The 21,831-nt window shown below is 38.9% G+C and overlaps 4 protein-coding genes across 4 annotated transcripts in view; all 4 read right to left on the reverse strand.

The window, feature by feature from the left end:
- LOC107039799 (proton-coupled amino acid transporter-like protein CG1139) overlaps nt 1–1,874 on the reverse strand; it is a 7,997-nt gene extending 6,123 nt beyond the window's left edge. Inside the window, exon 1 of the mRNA XM_015259610.2 lies at nt 1,730–1,874. Coding sequence (XP_015115096.1) covers nt 1,730–1,765 — 36 coding nt within the window. The 5' untranslated portion in view covers nt 1,766–1,874. The remainder of the gene's footprint in view (nt 1–1,729) is intronic.
- Nucleotides 1,875–4,007: 2,133 nt separating this feature from the next.
- Nucleotides 4,008–8,959, reverse strand: LOC107039779 (cytochrome b5-related protein). Its single transcript, XM_015259572.1, has 5 exons — nt 8,537–8,959; nt 8,016–8,283; nt 7,552–7,840; nt 5,511–5,726; nt 4,008–4,726 (listed from the first exon to the last, which is right to left on the reverse strand). Exons 1-5 carry the CDS (start codon nt 8,771–8,773, stop codon nt 4,450–4,452), a joined length of 1,287 nt encoding a protein of 428 aa, XP_015115058.1. The 5' UTR covers nt 8,774–8,959; the 3' UTR covers nt 4,008–4,449.
- A 649-nt stretch (nt 8,960–9,608) lies between these two features.
- Nucleotides 9,609–15,849, reverse strand: LOC107039780 (cytochrome b5-related protein). Its single transcript, XM_015259573.1, has 5 exons — nt 15,315–15,849; nt 14,794–15,061; nt 14,333–14,621; nt 12,262–12,477; nt 9,609–10,867 (listed from the first exon to the last, which is right to left on the reverse strand). The coding sequence occupies exons 1-5, from the start codon at nt 15,549–15,551 to the stop codon at nt 10,591–10,593; spliced, it is 1,287 nt and encodes a 428-aa protein (XP_015115059.1). The 5' UTR covers nt 15,552–15,849; the 3' UTR covers nt 9,609–10,590.
- A 2,200-nt stretch (nt 15,850–18,049) lies between these two features.
- On the reverse strand, nt 18,050–18,854 carry LOC114841300 (cytochrome b5-related protein-like). The gene is made up of 2 exons (XM_029126211.1): nt 18,333–18,854; nt 18,050–18,079 (listed from the first exon to the last, which is right to left on the reverse strand). The coding sequence occupies exons 1-2, from the start codon at nt 18,567–18,569 to the stop codon at nt 18,050–18,052; spliced, it is 267 nt and encodes an 88-aa protein (XP_028982044.1). The 5' UTR covers nt 18,570–18,854.
- Nucleotides 18,855–21,831: the final 2,977 nt, after the last annotated feature.

Consider the following 21,831-nt stretch of genomic DNA (forward strand, 5'->3'; position numbering starts at 1 on the left):
GGGGGGGGGAGTGACTCGACAAAACTTGATCGCTCTATGCAATACCCGAAATATTGAGGGGGGGCGAAGCCCCCTGGGGTTGGCGGGCGAATATGGGGGTCAAACCGTTATAAAATACTAATACGAGTATACCTCAAGCTATTCTACGTAAATAAATGGAAAAATGAATGATTGAGTCTCACGACAAAGACGTTGGTGAGAGCCTTTTGTAAATAATAAAAATCTCAATTTTTCACAGGAAATAAATCATTCTATCAATTTTTTTTCTATATAATACGAACACCTAAACATGGGCAAGAAGATTGGGGAGGGGGAGTGGGCGAAGCGAGCGGAGGGGGGGGGGGCTAAGCCCCCCCGGGGTTGGCGAGCGAATATGGGGGGCATAGGAGGGTCAAATCGTTACAAAATAATAATACGAGTATGTCTCATGCTATTCTACGTAAATAAGTGGACAAATGAATGGCTGAGTCTCACGAAAAAAGGCGTTGGTTGGAGCCTTTGGTAAATAATAAAAGTCTCAATTTTTCAAAGGAGATAAATCATTCTATCAATTTTTGTTTTCTATATAATACGAACACCTAAATATAACCAAGAAAATTGGGGAAGAGCGAGCGAAGCAGACGGGGGGCGAAGCCCCCCCGGGGTTGGCGAGCGAAGCGAGCGGGGGGCTAAGCCCCCTAGTGATTCAATAAAAAATAAAAGAAAAAATATTGTTAAATGAAAATTACAAATCAATCTTTCTTCACGAGGAACAATAAAAAATTGTTCTCTTGAATGGTTTTTTTTTTCAATATATTTTCTCATCTTTACTTAGAAATTAATTTCTAGCAAACTTTTCATACAAGAATATTTCAAAGGAATTCGCTTAATCAGTTGTCCTTTATTCTTGATAATTTTATCGATCAATTGTTTATTCTTTTGGTCACGGACTGGTTTTGTTATCTTGAGAGCGTGAGAGATTGTGGGGGAGAAGAATTGGGCACTCCTTGCACTGCAATTTTTATTTGTCCAATTTGTTCTTTTATCCTTAAGCAATTTGTATTTTTTAATTATTTATTGTTGTCGTTGTCATCAAGGCCTCCTGCACGCATCCGGTGTGATCTAATTAGCAGGAAGACGATTAGTTTAACGCTCAAGTGCGAGAGTCATTCTTGAATATTTAAATGACTCCTCAAATAAGTGGATTTTTTGTGTTCTTTTCATTTGCATTTTTATCTTTTACTTCGATTCCACGAGCTGCGCTTGTTTTATTTATTTATGTCAGTTAATGTTCAAGGTCGGAATGGGGATAATTCACTGCCGGGGATAATTATTTTGCTTATTTATTTTATTATTCATCTGCGGAATTTGTTGAGTTGATAATTCAAGACAATCCGGAAATCATTAATTTTTTTTATGTTACAAATTTTTTAATGGAAATATTTTATGTCAAAAAATATAGAATTAGACGTCAAATCGGAATGAAATGAAAAAATTTTTATTTATTTTTTATTTAAAAAACGAAATTGTCTTCAATTCTTTGGACGCCAATATTTCGTTAATGAGCGCTTCTATCAAAAAATGTCATAAGAGATTTTTCGTTGGAAATTTAATTCTCTGCAAAAAATGTCGACTGACATTTCCCTCAAAACCCCCTCATATTCAAGATAATGCCCCGTTTTCCAAAAAAGTTCCAAAAAAAATTCTCCCGAAACCCAAAAACGTAAAAAAAATTATAAAAAATACTCACAGCACTCCCGACGAATCCCGTATTATCCCTCGACATGATCCAGTCACTCACAAAAAACGTTTCAAAACTCAAAAAAAAAAATCAAAACGAAAAAAAAAAATTTTTGTTTTTCGTCAATCTGAATTCGTCATTCTGACAGGTGCGGTAGTCGGAATGAAACTGTTCTATCAGCGTCTACCGTACAAATTCATATACCACCCGCCAACGCCACTCCACACATTGACAATGCGCCATAACTCACGTCTTACCTTGAAATACTTAACACAACTTCACACGTACGTAAACTTCTGTACCTACGATTTTATTATATTATCCAGTCGAGCAAATATAACTGAACATTATGGACAAACATTCCAGACGTAGTGTAATGTGTTTACATTATCTCGCGCATTTGCGTAAATTGATGAATTGTTTCGGGGGAAATCAGTCGTTACCGGGAAATTGACGATGATTTTTTTTAGCCTTTTCTGGGAGGTAATCAGTTGTAACCCCAGGATTATTGATCATTAAGGTTCGGTTACCCCATTTACCCCTTTAAGACGACAATTTTAAAATTTAGGAGAGCATTAAGTCAATTGTAATCTAAGTTTTATTGCATAATACTGATTTTTTTATGAAAAAATTGATGGATTTTTTATTGCCTCTTCATTTCATTTTTTACCCTTTTTTTCAATAAAGATTGATGGATTTTTTAATAGACAAATTTAATTGTCTTTTTAATCTTTTTTTCTCGCAATTTTTTTCGTCTAAAATATGTTTGTTTTTATGAGAAAAATTATTCATTTACAATTTAAATTTTTTCCTTGTGTAAAAAAATTGTTTTTAATTTTTTATCGACAATTTTTTGTTTATAATTGATTTTTTCAACATTTTTTTCGTGTAAAAATGTTTTTTAAAACTTTTTTTTGTGAGTACAATTATTTATTTACAGTTTTTATTTTTCTAAATTGTAAAAAAAAAATTATTGGCAATTTTTTTTTTCATTTTTCTGAAATAAAATTTTACAGGAAAAGTAGTGGGGCAAAATGGGTTTACGATAAAGTTTTGGAATTTTTGGGGCTAATCTAATGGTGCCGCGCAATCCCCTGGGGGGTTCAATTTCCCAATAGAAGTTATAGAATTTTATTGGTTTTTAATCACCTTGAGCATAGAAAAAACTCAGGGGCATGGTGCAACGACACTCCGTATTATTACTGTGCCTAATATCGCTAATATGTGACTTGAAAGGAAAAATCTGAGGTGGAGAAGGTCGCGACATTGGAGTTATTCAGACTGAAAAAAAGGAGGAAGTGAATTTTTTTATGGTAATTGTTAATGACAATAATGTTGTTGATGTGAATTATCATCTTCCTTTCGACAATGACGAGATTCCCAGTATTCCGCGATTTTTAAAATTCATGCGAGCGTGGTGATTCAGAAATTGTCAGGGGACATCCTTAATAGATTGTGAAGATAATCAAATTCTATGAGGGATAGTTCGGGGGAGATCGTCAATGATAAAATCGTGGTTAGCGGTGAATCAACTGTGACAATGAGCAATTTCCCAGGGTTTTACATTTTAAAACATTCCTTCAACTCTAATGATTCATGAATCATCTGAGATGATCTTTAATAGATAAAGAGAGTCATCTTCAAATTGGATTTTTATCTATCGAAATCTTACAAATAATCCCTTAGATTCTTGCCAAAAACTATCTAGACTATCTAGATTCCTATAATAGATAAAAGATGGTCATCTGCTGACGAGATTTTTCGAAAAAAAATGACAATTCTTTCGCTGATGATTTTTTTCATTTTTTCTCCTCTAGAAAATTCTTTACATTCTGATGATTATCTGAACGACTTATCTCAATATTTCTCGAAGGATAAAAGATGATCATCTTTTGGTGAAAGTTTTTTTCATATAGACCTTGAAAAAAAAATAGCAGTCCTTATTTTAAAAAATTAATCCAAGTCCAAAAATCCATAGATTATATTGAAGCCCCATTCACAGATAAAACATAATCTCCTAAAACGAGAGACTGTTTTTTCAAGAATTTGTCAATGGAATTTGTCCTTGATAATAAGTCATTACCTTCCGCTCACCGAATTCCTACAACTTCATTTTCCAAAAATTCCCGCTATTCCAATAGTCCACAAACTACCTCTAAATAAATGAAAGATAATGATCTCTTAATGAGATATAAATTCGTCTCTCTCATGCCTGGAGATGCCAATTGTGTTTTGATAAGAAGATTCAACCGGAAATTGCGCAAATAACCATTGTGAAACCCTTATGTACTGATTCACTTACGTTTTATTAAGTAACTACAGTTGTGAACAAATATCATTAGATAAGATACAATAACACATGAATATCTAAATGAAGATTAATCAGGGTATAATTGAAGCTGTCACATCATTCCACAAAAACCCCAATATCTCTGGAATGGTTCGACGCATCAGACCGCGCGACCACTCAATCGACAGATCGATAAATTTCCGATCTCTCCGAAAAAAAATAAACCCATTTTGCCCCGTGGGTAACATAGATATCCGCAAAAAACAACTTCACAGCCTGCATTCATTTTTATCCATTTCCTCGATTTCTACCGGGGCAAAATGGGTTCATTTTTTTAAGCAAAAATCGGAAATTTTCCGATCCATCGATTGAAATCATGTTTACGCAATTATCTCGAATGCATCTCGAGATAACGCCATTTTTATAAAACGAGATTATCTTATCTGTGATTTTTTCTCGATTCAACTCTTCGTAATTGTTTAAATTGCCCCTTGATCAGCTCAAAGGGTGAGAAGCTGACCATATTAACGCCAAATTCACGACAAGTCTCCGCAAGTGCTGGTAAACACAGATGTAAATAGCCGTGATCAACTGTTGGCATCAGATGATGAAGACTGTGATGGCCGTACTGGGTCAAGGTTAGGAAATAGTTGTTATCTATTACATCACGGTCTCTCACGGTGTCCATCTCCAGTAATCCCCAATCGAGATCACTCCTGAAGGGCATTAAAGCAAGAAAAAAGAACGCAATCAAAATTATCTCAATTATCTCGACCATCTCCTCCAAACGCCGATTTTTTCCATTTTCCAATTTTCGATTTCTGAAGAGGGGGGGGGAGTGGGGGCTCCTCGGATAGGTGGGGAAATTTCCGATCCCAATCACTGATCATGAACCCATTTTGCCCCAGTGGTCAATGGAACATCGAGGAGAAACCGTTTGGAGTGGAAACATTAGGTTTTTCCGATTTTCGGTGAAGTGGTGGGGCAAAATGGATTTATGACCAGTGGGCGGGAGCGGAAATTTCCTCGGCTACCTAATGGGGTCACTTTTGTCCCGGTAATCACTCTCCGAAAACGAGAGTCGACGGTTTTCTTTATCAGTTATGACACGTGTGGGGAGCACCTGAAGATTAAGATAAAATTGTGATTACGAGGGGGGGATTGATAATGAACAAATCACGGTGGATCAATGATCCCCGGGTATTTGTTCGATAGCCAGAAAAATTTCTGTTCCGAGACACTGGTCATAAGTCCGTTTTGCCCCGGCGATATTTCCGGAGTCATGAAAAAACGGCGGAAAATCAAAACATTGTTTCGACGTTGAGAAAAAAACCAACGGGGCAAAATGGATTTAAGACCAGAGTTCGGAAGGGGAATTTTTCCGACCCATCGCTTGGGGTCACTATCGACCCCACCTTGCGTCCCCGCGAAAATTCGAAAATGGAAAAATCCGGAATTATCTGTTTTCTTCGAGATAATTTCTTATTTGAAATTTTTTACCTCGAGTGGTCACCATCGTGGAAGATTTCTGGATGATGATGCGCCCCGTTGAGGCCGATTGCGTGGAAAACAAAACTCGCAACGGCGATGATAAGCATCCAGTATTTAAAAGTTATCGATAAATTTTCAGTGGCATAAAACATGAATGCGGGGATTATGAATGGAACTACATCGCGGAATTCAATTTTCTGTCGCACCAGAAGCACTTCTATATATCTGAAAAAAAATTAATTAAAAAAAAAATTATCAATTTTTGTCTTCGAGTAGAGCCTTTGTATTCGTCAAGCCCGAAATTTCCAATTTTTTGTGTCAGGGTAACTAATTTTGGCCTCAGGAGTTCGAATATGCTATCCTGGAATTTCGGGAAATGTTTTGTTCTAAAAACTAGTATAATTTTTAGACATTTCAATTGAAAGAGTCAAATTTTTTTCATTTTTTAATCCAATCTAGAATACATTGCCATTATCAAATATATTGACTACTAGGGAGCTCCGCCCCCTGCTCGCTTCGCTCGCCAACCCCGGGGCAACTTGGCCCCTCCGCTCGCTTCGCTCGCTCCCCCCTCCCGCCAATCTTCTTGGGAATGTTCAAGTATTCGTCCTATATAGAAAAAAAATTGATAGAATGATTTGACTTCTTTGACAAATTGAGATCTTTATTCCTATAGTAAAAAGGAGAAAGGAAATCGATCTCGAAATATCTCGAAAATCTCGAATCAGCGTAAGCGTAAGACTGAAACCGAAGCGCCACTACGTAAGGAGATGAGAAAGCGCGTGCGCAGCACGCGCGGCTGATCTTGTACTTACAAAAGGCTTCAACCAACGGCTTTTGTCGTGAGACTGAACCATTCATTTTCCCACTTATTTACATAGAATAGTATGAGATATACTATTATTATTCTTTAAGAATTTGACCCCATATGAACCTATAGAGATATGAGAGAGATACAAATGATAATTCATTCTCAATGACATCATCAGGAACACAGATAAGGGTCAGAATAAGGGTCAGCATCAGAGGCATAGTAAGGGTCACAATTAGCGTCACAGTAAGGGTCACAGATAAGGATCTGAATGAGGATCACAGTAAGGGTTAGAATCAGGATCACAGGTAAGAGTCAGAATCAGAGTTACAGATAAGGATCAGAATGAGGGTTACAGTAAGGGTCACAGTAAGGGGAATCAGGGTCACAGGTAAGGGTCAGAATTAACGTCACAGTAAGGGTCACAGATAAGGATTAGAATGAGGATCACAGTAAGGGTTAGAATCAGGATCACAGGTAAGAGTCAGAATCAGAGTTACAGATAAGGATCAGAATGAGGGTTACAGTAAGGGTCAGAATAAGGGTCACAGTAAGACTCAGTAAGGGGCATCAGGGTCACAGGTAAGGGTCAGAATCGGGATCACAGATAAGGGTCAGAATACGGGTCAGGAGTGTCTCCTGAATTTTTAAACCTCCTTATTTTTTCAGAAAGATGTTGTGGTGAAAGCAATTTCCCACTTATTATTTTTTCTCATCTAGCCATCGATTGATCAATCACTGAATTCTTCGCGATAAGCATTTAATCTTTATCACTATGCACACAGAATTATTAATGGAAATTCCCATTGTCTCGGCGGAATATTTTTTGTTCTCACATACTTTGACGATGGAGTCATCCAGCATTTGTCGTAGGTAAACAACTAGTTTTTATGGTTTGTCTTCAAAAAATGATAGCGGCATGGCGTGGAGGCCGTGGGAGTAAATGCGTTGTATAGGTCGGCAAAATTTTCCAGAGATTAAAAAAAAAGATAAACCGCTTTGCCCCGGGGGTTTTTGTTCGATGGATTTTAAAGAAGTTTTGGTTCTTCGGTAACTAGAGGAGAAGAGGGGAAAAAGGGATAGTTTTTTTGACTTGTTAGAATATTTATAAATTTATAGATTTATTGAATGGGGTCATTTTCGACCCGACATAATCGCAAAATAACGGTTTTGAAGGAATTTTTTTTTTTCGTGTTTGAAGGAAAATGATTTGTAAATTTGTTGTTTATCGTTTCTTACCTTTTCACCCCCTGCGAATGAAAGGCGATGAAGTAGAGGACGGGTGAATAGAGCCACGATATTTTTCGCGATATGGGTGCTGGAATTTTTGGCAGATACTGAAGCAACGGCTCAAAAGATATTATCTCAAAATCCCAAATTGTGTTTGGATACATGTGATGACTCATGGCGTGAGTTATACGCCACTCGCGGGATGACATCAGAGAGATGTCGAAGTAGTACATCCGAAAATTATCGCGCATGTGGAAGTAATTGTGTGCGGATATTACTGTGAAAGCCATGATGTGCCCTAAAAAAAGTAATTGGTATATTTCAACTGTTCTCCGTTGCACCGAATGAGATCGATGATGACCCCATTCGATGAATCCACAAATTCTCCATCGGCTTGAAAACAGAAGGATGAAAAATATTTTTTTATCTGTTCTTTTCATTATTTTTATCATGCAGGAGTTGCCATTTTTTACCAGCCATAATCAGTGCAAGTCGTGATTGCGTTATTGCCGTGATTACACACAAAAGTAGAGTTGCGATAGCCAGGAAATCAGCCAGTAAATTAGATTTCAAAGCTGGTCGATGAAAGTCAGTGTTCTTCAGGGCAACGATCGCTCGCTCCTTGAATTTTTTATAAAATCCATTCTTATCAAATGTCCAGGGAATTGCTCTTGGTTCGGCTGCCTCACGAATGTAAAATTTAGGCAATAATTTTTCAGCTTTATCAGTCAAGTGATGACTCTACAAAAATAAGAAACAGTAAATTTGACAGTCAGATTTTTTGTTGAACATGAAAAACAAATTTTTCATGACATCAGGCTCTAAAAGTCGCGCTTCAACTTCACGAACGTAAAACACCGTTTCTCGTCCTAGTCCGTAAAATCCACTTTTGCAGCCCGAACAGCGGCCGTAAAGTGCCTCATTTGATTCCCATAAGAATTAATCCTTTCTCCACTCTCGCAATAATTCTCTCATCTCAAAAAAATTATCTCACCTCGAACAATTCCGTGATATCAGTTCCCTTAGTGATAGTGAGCCACTCCGAACCCCCAGGATGTTTCTTCACAAAATTCGTGAGATCGTACAATCGATCGTTGATCCTCCACAACCCCTCCGCCCCGTCGAGCCTCCTCCTACCCTCCACCCATCCGTCACCCGTAGGTATCCTATCAAATCTCGCTGGAAACTCCGCCAGCCCCGGTATCGAACTCTTCATTATCGGTGTCTTCATCTTCCCGCGATCAAACAACAATCTTTACCCCAATTTATCTACCTTCAGATTAAAATCCTCAGCCAGAGAATTGTATTCATGTTCAAAGCACAATCATTTCAACGCTTTTAATAGGAAAAAAAAATTATTTGTAACTTTTGGAGACTACTGAATGAACTCAACGTTATTCGACGTTATGCAAAATTTGAGGAAAGGGGCTCTACATTATATACCATTCCTCCAACCACCCACTGATCACACTGACACGCATCACAAACAATGTGACCTCTCAATGATACCCTCAAGCTTTGTCGCTCGATCTCGATAAAACATCACTCGCATAACATGAAGTATGGGTCATTGTAAAATGCCAACAAATTGCATATGTAAATAAACTTCGGCAAATTATGAGGAAAAAACTCGCGAATATCTTGTCTCCTGCAATATTAATTACCGGAATGCTGCCTGAATAAAAATTTCATTAACATATTCCCATTTACGTACAATGCTTTATGAAAAATGAACGGAAATACCGTGGCAAAACTCGTCCCAACGAGATGCTCAACTTTAGAATGTCAAAATTGTCGTTGCCATTTGAAAAAAACTGACTCCATGCTTGCAACACGAAAACATAAGCAACGGGAGTCTAGATTCCATCAGCACTGAGTTCCTCTCTCCGCACCCAACGACCTCCATCTGATATTTAGCTGTCTGTCCCTTCCTCGAAGAGTTATTCAACCGTTCTGTTGCAAATGGTACACCCTGCATATGTAATAACAACACATACGTCATACGTATAATTCTCACATGTACAAGTTTCCATGCGGGCAAATTTCAAAAAAACCACAACCCAAAATATCATCGGAATAACCTTTATTCAACGTTCACCCCTCCATCCTTACCACTAAACATCTTACTGATCAGAAGTCACAATTGAAAACCCCCAACTGTCGATGCAGATACAAAAATATAACGCAATATCAGGCAAACCAAACGAATACAATTCAATAAACGTAACTCGTACGTTCTCATTCTACGAACAAAAAGATATGGGGGATCATCAGGACCCCATTGGATAGCCAGGTAAAGGTATCCGGTTAATTCATCCCAGGATAATTCATCCCACAAATTCATCCCATGACAATTCATCCCAAACAATTTCATCCCAAAACAAATTCATCCCACGACAGTTTCATCCCATTTTTTTATTATTACTGTTTGGATGAAGAATACACTTGGCAGAAGCGCGTGACTTATCGAATTAATTTTCAAGTTTATACTGATTTTGTAAACTGATGCTATGGTTATTACTTGTGGCCTATCTGGCGAATGTTAGTTGAGATGGATAAGAATGATTTGACAGTTTCTTTGCAATGTTTCCTGTTAATCCGTTGATCGGTTGTGTAAACAATACTAGGAGGGAATCATGAAGTATCTGATTGATTTAGATGTTGTGTTTAGTGGCTTTTTCTGTGAAAATAAAGTTAATTTTTCTCTCCCTGAATTATCGTTGTGACCGTGAAAAATTCCATTGGAATTTGATGGTTGGGATGAAATTGTCGTGGGATTGATTTGTTTTGGGATGAATTTGTTTGGGGTAAATCATCCGGGATGAATTGGTTTGCGATGAGTAGTCCGAGATGAATTCAGCCGTCATTCAGACTTTTCAGTTTCCCTTATCATTTTGTTTTCTCAATTTTCTCGTTAATTACCGGGGGTAAATGGGTGTATTTTTTCATTAATCTTATCGTGTTTCCATCCATCGACTGAGACTATTTTCCCTCAATTATCTCGAGTCCTCCTCGAGATAAACGCTCCTTCGTGAAAAAATAATTATCTTATCTGTAATTTGTTTTCGTCTCAACTCTTCGCAATTGCCGAAACTGCCCCTTCATCAGTTCCAAGGGTGTGAATCTCCCCAAACCAATGCCGAACTCACGACAAGTGTCCTCGAGCGCTGGTAAACACAGATGCAAATAGCTGTGATCGACCGTTGGCATTAAATGATGAAGACTGTGAAGGCCGAATTGAGTTAGAGCTAGAAAATAGGAGTCGTCTACTATTTCCCGGTCTCTCACTGCGTCCATCTCCAGTAATCCCCAGTCAAGATCTTCCCTGTGAGAAAATTTTTTCTCAATTATCTATTTCAATTATTTTTCTCACACTAGAGGGATTTACTAGAGGGAAATTAACCAACTCGATAGAAGGAAATTTTACATCTTTCGCAAAAATTAAAATTTTGTCGTGATCATCAGAACATCAAATCAGGGATCCCCATCGATATTAAATTTCTGTAATATTACAAGGATTTGACCCTTACATTATTGAAAGTTCAAAATATGCTGATTCAATTTTTCAAATAATATAATATTAATAATCTGATTTTTTACGAATAATGATATATTTAAAATTTATTAATATGAAACTGTAAATTTATTACTAAGTGAATAATTCAAATTTCTTGAAAGGGGATTTTCGATTGCACAAGTAATCGTCAGTCTTCCTAACTCAAATTATTGATTGATAAAATAGTTGAAAATTTGAATATTTGACCCTTCGCCCGGGCTACGTTGTACTTTTGGATATTTTCAGTTTTTTAATTTTTCAACTAAATTCCATGGAAAAAATTTGAACAAATTCATACCCAGTCAGTATTATCTAAATTAAATTTCGCAAAATATTGATATTTTTTCAAACATTTCCCTCTTATAAATAAATAATAAAACTTGTTTGCAAAACGGTGGGTTATTTTTTATAAGGTGTCAAAAAAATTCTTGATTTTTTCACATCTAATGAAAAAAAATTCAGATTTTAATCTTTGATTACAATGGGAATGTTGATTTTCACATAAGACACTGGGTTAAATCCTCATTTTTAAACATTTCTTCTTTGAAAAACCAAAACGATAATTAAATTGAGAAAAAAAATAGAATTCCGAATCTAATCGAGTTTTCTGCAATTTTTTTGCAGTTTTCAATAATCTTTGAATTTACCGTGAGGGTAGAGCTACTTTAAGTAGTCAAAAAATTTCAAGAGTGATGTTATCTAATTAAGAGCTACAATATTAATCGTAATAAAATATTACAAATTTGGCTACCCCTGCATTAAACATCAAATTTTTCCCCAAAAGAAATTTTTTCTCTCACTGCAACTCTTAAACAATCTCTTTCACGTCTACGAATTCTTTCAATTATTCAATTCTCACTTTTCCCCGCGCGGGGCGAAGGGGAGGGGAACGACTATTGGATCATGGGATAGGCGGGAAAATTTCCAATTTCAAACCCTGGTCAAGAGCCCATTTTGCCCCGTTAGTTATTTGAATATCGGAAAAAATGTTTTAAAGTCGAAAATTTGTTTTTGTGGAATGCAAACAAACCACTGGGGCAAAATGGGTTAATGACGAGGGTTCGGAAGTGGAAATTTTCTGATCCAGCGATTGGGGTCGGTGCGGACCCCATCCCCGAATTTTCGAAAAATTGAGGAATTAAAGGTCTCGTTGAGTCATTTACCTTGGATTATCACCGTCGTGGAAAATATCAGGATGATGATGAGCCGCGTTGAGGCCGATTACATGAAAAATAAAGCTCGCGACACCGACGATAAGAATCCAATCGCAAAGAGCTTGTGATAAATTACCAGTAGCTAAAAACATCGATATGGGGATGATAAATGGAACGACATCGCGAAATTCAAGATTTTTTCGCACCAAGAATATTTCTGCATATCTGAAAATACAACATTGCTGGTTAAAAGAAGACACACTGTTAAAAAAATTTAACTGAATTCAATTTAACGGAAGAAAGTCTATGAAATTTCAAGTTTCCCTGAAAATTCAGGGAAATTCCTGATTTTTCAGTGGAAGAACCATGAAGATTCCGAAATTTCCATGGATTTTCAATGTAACCATGATAATTCAATAAGAAATTGCTCTGAAATTTCAAAAAATTTAAAATTTAATTTAAATTAATTTTCATGGGATAATTTAACTGAAATTTGAAATTTCCATGAATTTTCCACGGAAACCATGAATTTTCAATGGTAAAATTCCCTGAAATTTCAATGAAACCGTCATTTGTTTCATATTTCAAAATACAACATTGCTGGTTAAAAGAAGACACATGTTAAAAAAATTTAACTGAATTTTCCAGAAAATGACACTGAATTCAATTTAACGGAAGAAAGTCTATGAAATTTCAAGTTTCCCTGAAAATTTAAGGAAATTCCTGATTTTTCAGTGGAAGAACCATGAAGATTCCGAAATTTCCATGAATTTTCAATGTAACCATGATAATTCAATAAGAAATTGCTCTGAAATTTCAAAAAATTGACAATCTAAGGACATTTTTGCTTGAATTTTCCTAATTTCCATTAATTTTCATGGAATAATTTGACTGAAATTTGAAATTTCTATGAATTTTCCGCGAAAACCATGAATTTTCAATGGTAAAATTCCCTGAAATTTCAATGAAACCGTCACTTATTTCATATTTCAAGACTAAAGCCTGGAAACTTCAATAAATTTTTTTTAACAGTGCACCTCGATAAAGATAGAATGATAAAATAAAATGCACGGGAAAAAGGGGAAATTGAAAAAAACTGGATTTTTTCGGAATTCATAATTTAATTGATCAATCGGGGACTCCATCGAGATAAGAATTTAATCTCAATTTATCCGAGTGCACACGGAATTCTAAATGGACTTGGCTGATGGAATATTTCTGTGTCACGTGCTCTATCGATTGATTCATCGCGCGTTTGTCATAGGAAACGAAATTTTTTTCTCATTTGTCTCCAAAATAATGATTGCGGGGCCGGGAGGGGACGATCCGTTTTGCCCCGGGGGTTTTTCTGAAATATCCAGAAGCGACTTTGATGGAAAATGTTGTGCGTTCGATAATTGGAGGGATAGTGGGGCCAAAATATTATAATCTCCTAATTTATTTTCATATTTATTTTTCAAATTTATATACCATCTTTGAATTTCCATAATGTGGCGAACCCTGGGTTCGCGAATTTAATTTAATTTAGTTTTGAATTTAATTTTAGACCTCAATGTAATACAGTAGGAGCTTCGTATAAGATACCTCTCTATAAGATACCTCTATAAGATGATTCGCAGTTTTTAACCCTAGTTGGTCACCATATGAGAACTTGCGACTTTGGTCACCTCCGCAGGGAATCGCCGCCGTGTTATTTAGGCCCGAGCGTTGCCGAATTCACTCTATACTGCCCGGGCGCGTTTAGCGAGGTTTCGGCAACGTCGCACAACGGGCAGTTTCATTTAACATGGGAAAAAATTGCCCGTCTGTTAGAAATAATTTTTTTCTTCAGGAATTGTGGATATAAATACTTTTAAAAAATATTCCAATTTTCTAGACACTTGAATTGACGCATTCCAATTTTTCAGGATTTTTCCGCTCAGCCAGTCATCGGTAAGAAAAAAAAATCGACCTTCTGCGGCGTTTCCTCCTTTCCTATGGTGACCAAGCTAGGGTTAAATTTGCGCGTAAATTTCTCTCCGCGTTTGGTTTGGGTTTTTCAAGGAAAATTATGGCTGAATGTGTTTTTACTGTTCATTACCTTTTCACCCCTTGCGAATAAAACGCTAAAAGGTAGACGACGGGGGAATAGAGCCATGCGAATTTTCGTGATACGGGTGCCGCAATTGTTGGCAGATACTGAAGAAACGGCTCAAAAGTCAGTATCTCAAAATCCCAAATTGTATTTGGATACATGTGATGACTCATGGCGTGAGTTATTCGCCACTCGCGGGATGACATCAGAGAGATGTCGAAGTAGTACATGCGAAAATTGTCGCGCATGTGGAAGTAATTGTGTCCGGTTATTGTTGTGAAAGCCATGATTGTCCCTAAAAAAAGTAATAGGTATATTTCAACTGTTCTCCGTTGCATCGAATGGGATCGATGATGACCCCACTCGATGAATCCACAAATTCTCCATCGACTTGAAAACAGAAGGATGAAAAATATTTTCTTTATCTGTTTTCGTTATTTTTAGCATCCAGGAGTTGCCATTTTTACCAGCGATAATCAGTGCAAGTCGTGATTGCGTTATTGCCGTGATTACACACAAAAGTAGAGTTGCGATTGCCAGGAAATCAGCCAGTAAATTAGATTTCAAAGCTGGTCGATGAAAGTCAGTGTTCCTCAGACCAATGATCGCTCTTTCCTTGAATTTTTTATAAAATCCATTCTTATCAAATGTCAGGGGCACTGCTCTTGGTTTGACTGCCTCACGAATGTAAAATTTAGGCAATAATTTTTCAGCATTACCAGTCAAGTGATGACTCTACAAAAACAAGAAACAGTAAATTTGACAGTCAGATTTTTTGTTGAACATGAAAAACAAATTTTAGATCACATCAGGCTCTAAAAGTCGCGCTTCAACTTCACGAACGTAAAACACCGTTTCTCGTCCTAGTCCGTAAAATCCACTTTTGCAGCCCGAACAGCGGCCGTAAAGTGCCTCATTTGATTCCCATAAGAATTAATCCTTTCTCCACTCTCGCAATAATTCTCTCATCTCAAAAAAATTATCTCACCTCGAACAATTCCGTGATATCAGTTCCCTTAGTGATAGTGAGCCACTCCGAACCCCCAGGATGTTTCTTCACAAAATTCGTGAGATCGTACAATCGATCGTTGATCCTCCACAACCCCTCCGCCCCGTCGAGCCTCCTCCTACCCTCCACCCATCCGTCACCCGTAGGTATCCTATCAAATCTCGCTGGAAACTCCGCCAGCCCCGGTATCGAACTCTTCATTATCGGTGTCTTCATCTTCCCGCGATCAAACAACAATCTTTACCCCAATTTATCTACCTTCAGATTAAAATCCTCAGCCAGAGAATTGTATTCATGTTCAAAGCACAATCATTTCAACGCTTTTAATAGGAAAAAAAAATTATTTGTAACTTTTGGAGACTACTGAATGCACTCAACGTTATTCGACGTTATGCAAAATTTGAGGAAAGGGGCTCTACATTATATACCATTCCTCCAACCACCCACTGATCACACTGACACGCATCACAAACAATGTGACCTCTCAATGATACCCTCAAGCTTTGTCGCTCGATCTCGATAAAACATCACTCGCATAACATGAAGTATGGGTCATTGTAAAATGCAAACAAATTGCATATGTAAATAAACTTCGGCAAATTATGAGGAAAAAACTCGCGAATATCTTGTCTCCTGCAATATTAATTACCGGAATGCTGCCTGAATAAAAATTTCATTAACATATTCCCATTTACGTACAATGCTTTATGAAAAATGAACGGAAATACCGTGGCAAAACTCGTCCCAACGAGATGCTCAACTTTAGAATGTCAAAATTGTCGTTGCCATTTGAAAAAAACTGACTCCATGCTTGCAACACGAAAACATAAGCAACGGGAGTCTAGATTCCATCAGCACTGAGTTCCTCTCTCCGCACCCAACGACCTCCATCTGATATTTAGCTGTCTGTCCCTTCCTCGAAGAGTTATTCAACCGTTCTGTTGCAAATGGTACACCCTGCATATGTAATAACAACACATACGTCATACGTATAATTCTCACATGTACAAGTTTCCATGCGGGCAAATTTCAAAAAAACCACAACCCAAAATATCATCGGAATAACCTTTATTCAACGTTCACCCCTCCATCCTTACCACTAAACATCTTACTGATCAGAAGTCACAATTGAAAACCCCCAACTGTCGATGCAGATACAAAAATATAACGCAATATCAGGCAAACCAAATGAATACAATTCAATAAACGTAACTCGTACGTTCTCATTCTACGAACAAAAAGATATGGGGGATCATCAGGACCCCATTGGATAGCCAGGTAAAGGTATCCGGTTAATTCATCCCAGGATAATTCATCCCACAAATTCATCCCATGACAATTCATCCCAAACAATTTCATCCCAAAACAAATTCATCCCACGACAGTTTCATCCCATTTTTTTATTATTACTGTTTGGATGAAGAATACACTTGGCAGAAGCGCGTGACTTATCGGATTAATTTTCAAGTTTATACTGATTTTGTAAACTGATGCTGTGGTTATTACTTGTGGCCTATCTGGCGAATGTTAGTTGAGATGGATAAGAATGATTTGACAGTTTTTTGCAATGTTTCCTGTTAATCCGTTGATCGGTTGTGTAAACAATACTAGGAGGGAATCGTGAAGTATCTGATTGATTTAGATGTTGTGTTTAGTGGCTTTTTCTGTGAAAATAAAGTTAATTTTTCTCTCCCTGAATTATCGTTGTGACCGTGAAAAATTCCATTGGAATTTGATGTTTGGGATGCAATTGTCGTGGGATTGATTTGTTTTTTGATGAATTTATTTGGGGTGAATCGTCCGGGATGAACTGGTTCGGGATGAGCAATCCGCGATGAATTCGCCTAGAACCCCAGGTAAATTCCTCTTCAAATGAAACAAGAACCCTCAAAACCCAACATGACCCGACGAAGAAATCCTCCAGCATCATCGTAGAATCTCCACGAAAGTAACTCGTCCTTCAGACATTCCCAACCCTCTCAGCTCCCCTCGTCCTTTTATATTCTCAAAAAAATTAAATTGACGAGAAAATAGAGATTTTCTCGTCAATTTCCGGGGCTTGGGGTGTATTTTTCCGTCAATCTTATCGTCGCCAATGAGTCGTCCTCCAGCCTCTCCCTGAAATCCCCCCGCCACTCCAGCCCTCTCACATCGTCTTATTCAGAATATTCGGGTAATTACACCTCCTGCACAGGTAGATGTTGACGTACTTAGCAGCGTGCTTCCTCATAGCCTGACAGCCGTCCTGGAGCACCTCCTCCCCGAACTTCCTCCTCCTCCTGGAGCTCCCGCTGATGCCCTTGAGCGGTCTGTGCACGTCCTCGTGGCTCTCCCCCATCGTGTCTCTCGTCCTGACAGTCATGTAGAAGTCGTTGTCCCCCGGGTCCCTGTCGACGTAACCGAAAAACTCGTTCTGACAGGCTTTGCTCCTGCAGTGGCCCTTGATTCTCAAGTAGTGAAGGCTGTTCGGTGACTCGTAGATCTTGGAGGTGTTGAAAACAAAGGCACAGGGCAGTCTAGTCTGTTTGGCGACAGCCAGTGCCAGAATGTTTGTCCAGATTCCTGGGGTCAGGGTGGTGTAGTCGCGCTTGCCTAATCTCCTCCTCTGGCTCTTCATCTCCTGCCACTGAGTGCGGGTTATGAGGACGTCGAAGTGGGCGAGACCCGACGCCTCGGCGTCAATCTCGAAGTCACTCATGTCGTCGGCCGGGTATTTAGAGTCGGTGANCAGTCAAGTGATGACTCTACAAAAACAAGAAACAGTAAATTTGACAGTCAGATTTTTTGTTGAACATGAAAAACAAATTTTAGATCACATCAGGCTCTAAAAGTCGCGCTTCAACTTCACGAACGTAAAACACCGTTTCTCGTCCTAGTCCGTAAAATCCACTTTTGCAGCCCGAACAGCGGCCGTAAAGTGCCTCATTTGATTCCCATAAGAATTAATCCTTTCTCCACTCTCGCAATAATTCTCTCATCTCAAAAAAATTATCTCACCTCGAACAATTCCGTGATATCAGTTCCCTTAGTGATAGTGAGCCACTCCGAACCCCCAGGATGTTTCTTCACAAAATTCGTGAGATCGTACAATCGATCGTTGATCCTCCACAACCCCTCCGCCCCGTCGAGCCTCCTCCTACCCTCCACCCATCCGTCACCCGTAGGTATCCTATCAAATCTCGCTGGAAACTCCGCCAGCCCCGGTATCGAACTCTTCATTATCGGTGTCTTCATCTTCCCGCGATCAAACAACAATCTTTACCCCAATTTATCTACCTTCAGATTAAAATCCTCAGCCAGAGAATTGTATTCATGTTCAAAGCACAATCATTTCAACGCTTTTAATAGGAAAAAAAAATTATTTGTAACTTTTGGAGACTACTGAATGCACTCAACGTTATTCGACGTTATGCAAAATTTGAGGAAAGGGGCTCTACATTATATACCATTCCTCCAACCACCCACTGATCACACTGACACGCATCACAAACAATGTGACCTCTCAATGATACCCTCAAGCTTTGTCGCTCGATCTCGATAAAACATCACTCGCATAACATGAAGTATGGGTCATTGTAAAATGCAAACAAATTGCATATGTAAATAAACTTCGGCAAATTATGAGGAAAAAACTCGCGAATATCTTGTCTCCTGCAATATTAATTACCGGAATGCTGCCTGAATAAAAATTTCATTAACATATTCCCATTTACGTACAATGCTTTATGAAAAATGAACGGAAATACCGTGGCAAAACTCGTCCCAACGAGATGCTCAACTTTAGAATGTCAAAATTGTCGTTGCCATTTGAAAAAAACTGACTCCATGCTTGCAACACGAAAACATAAGCAACGGGAGTCTAGATTCCATCAGCACTGAGTTCCTCTCTCCGCACCCAACGACCTCCATCTGATATTTAGCTGTCTGTCCCTTCCTCGAAGAGTTATTCAACCGTTCTGTTGCAAATGGTACACCCTGCATATGTAATAACAACACATACGTCATACGTATAATTCTCACATGTACAAGTTTCCATGCGGGCAAATTTCAAAAAAACCACAACCCAAAATATCATCGGAATAACCTTTATTCAACGTTCACCCCTCCATCCTTACCACTAAACATCTTACTGATCAGAAGTCACAATTGAAAACCCCCAACTGTCGATGCAGATACAAAAATATAACGCAATATCAGGCAAACCAAACGAATACAATTCAATAAACGTAACTCGTACGTTCTCATTCTACGAACAAAAAGATATGGGGGATCATCAGGACCCCATTGGATAGCCAGGTAAAGGTATCCGGTTAATTCATCCCAGGATAATTCATCCCACAAATTCATCCCATGACAATTCATCCCAAACAATTTCATCCCAAAACAAATTCATCCCACGACAGTTTCATCCCATTTTTTTATTATTACTGTTTGGATGAAGAATACACTTGGCAGAAGCGCGTGACTTATCGGATTAATTTTCAAGTTTATACTGATTTTGTAAACTGATGCTGTGGTTATTACTTGTGGCCTATCTGGCGAATGTTAGTTGAGATGGATAAGAATGATTTGACAGTTTTTTGCAATGTTTCCTGTTAATCCGTTGATCGGTTGTGTAAACAATACTAGGAGGGAATCATGAAGTATCTGATTGATTTAGATGTTGTGTTTAGTGGCTTTTTCTGTGAAAATAAAGTTAATTTTTCTCTCCCTGAATTATCGTTGTGACCGTGAAAAATTCCATTGGAATTTGATGTTTGGGATGCAATTGTCGTGGGATTGATTTGTTTTTTGATGAATTTATTTGGGGTGAATCGTCCGGGATGAACTGGTTCGGGATGAGCAATCCGCGATGAATTCGCCTAGAACCCCAGGTAAATTCCTCTTCAAATGAAACAAGAACCCTCAAAACCCAACATGACCCGACGAAGAAATCCTCCAGCATCATCGTAGAATCTCCACGAAAGTAACTCGTCCTTCAGACATTCCCAACCCTCTCAGCTCCCCTCGTCCTTTTATATTCTCAAAAAAATTAAATTGACGAGAAAATAGAGATTTTCTCGTCAATTTCCGGGGCTTGGGGTGTATTTTTCCGTCAATCTTATCGTCGCCAATGAGTCGTCCTCCAGCCTCTCCCTGAAATCCCCCCGCCACTCCAGCCCTCTCACATCGTCTTATTCAGAATATTCGGGTAATTACACCTCCTGCACAGGTAGATGTTGACGTACTTAGCAGCGTGCTTCCTCATAGCCTGACAGCCGTCCTGGAGCACCTCCTCCCCGAACTTCCTCCTCCTCCTGGAGCTCCCGCTGATGCCCTTGAGCGGTCTGTGCACGTCCTCGTGGCTCTCCCCCATCGTGTCTCTCGTCCTGACAGTCATGTAGAAGTCGTTGTCCCCCGGGTCCCTGTCGACGTAACCGAAAAACTCGTTCTGACAGGCTTTGCTCCTGCAGTGGCCCTTGATTCTCAAGTAGTGAAGGCTGTTCGGTGACTCGTAGATCTTGGAGGTGTTGAAAACAAAGGCACAGGGCAGTCTAGTCTGTTTGGCGACAGCCAGTGCCAGAATGTTTGTCCAGATTCCTGGGGTCAGGGTGGTGTAGTCGCGCTTGCCTAATCTCCTCCTCTGGCTCTTCATCTCCTGCCACTGAGTGCGGGTTATGAGGACGTCGAAGTGGGCGAGACCCGACGCCTCGGCGTCAATCTCGAAGTCACTCATGTCGTCGGCCGGGTATTTAGAGTCGGTGAAGATCTCCTCCTCGACTTCCACATCGTCGTCGTCGTCGTCGTAGAGCATCTGGAGGTCCTCGTAATCGCCGCTCTGGATCTTTGGCTTCTTGAGCTTGGGCTCGGGCTCTGGGAGGACGATCCCCTGGTTCTCGCGAGCCGCTGTCAGGATCTTTCGGCGGTCCTCGCGGATGCTTGTGTAGCAGTTGTGGTGACTCCAGCGTTGACCCAGGTCTTTTGACATGTCCTTCCAGACCGGCGAACAGTACGGGGGGAATTCGTTCGTCCTGAAGTAGTCGATGTACTTCTCGATCACTGCGATCGCGTCGTCCCGGGGGACTAATGATGGTCGCGGCATTTTTCCGCTGGGATTTCTGGAAATTAGAGAATTTTTCGGGCTATTTGGTGGGAGAGCTAGTTTTTGACGAATATCTCGGAATCTAAAAGAGATAGAAAGATTTTTGTCATGACCTTTTTTGTAGAGCCAATAGAGCGTTATAAAAAAAGTCGTGAGAAAAATTTTGCTATCTCTCTTAGATTCCGAGATATTCAGCAAAAACTGGCTAATAGTCAAAATGGAATAATTTGTTTGTTATAAATAAATTTAGCATGTTCGAAGATCTCGGCAATCAATTGTCGGGGGACAATAATCATTTTTAAATACCCATGCGCGTTTCAGAACTTTTATAAGATCACGTATGGAATTTTTTGAGGATCAGTAATATCCTCTAGTGTGCGGAATCTTCTTTATGATCTCGTAAAAATCAAAATG

Source organism: Diachasma alloeum, unplaced genomic scaffold (genome assembly GCF_001412515.2).
Source record: "Diachasma alloeum isolate Michigan unplaced genomic scaffold, Dall2.0 Dall_scaffold_00307, whole genome shotgun sequence".
Taxonomy (NCBI): domain Eukaryota; kingdom Metazoa; phylum Arthropoda; class Insecta; order Hymenoptera; family Braconidae; genus Diachasma; species Diachasma alloeum.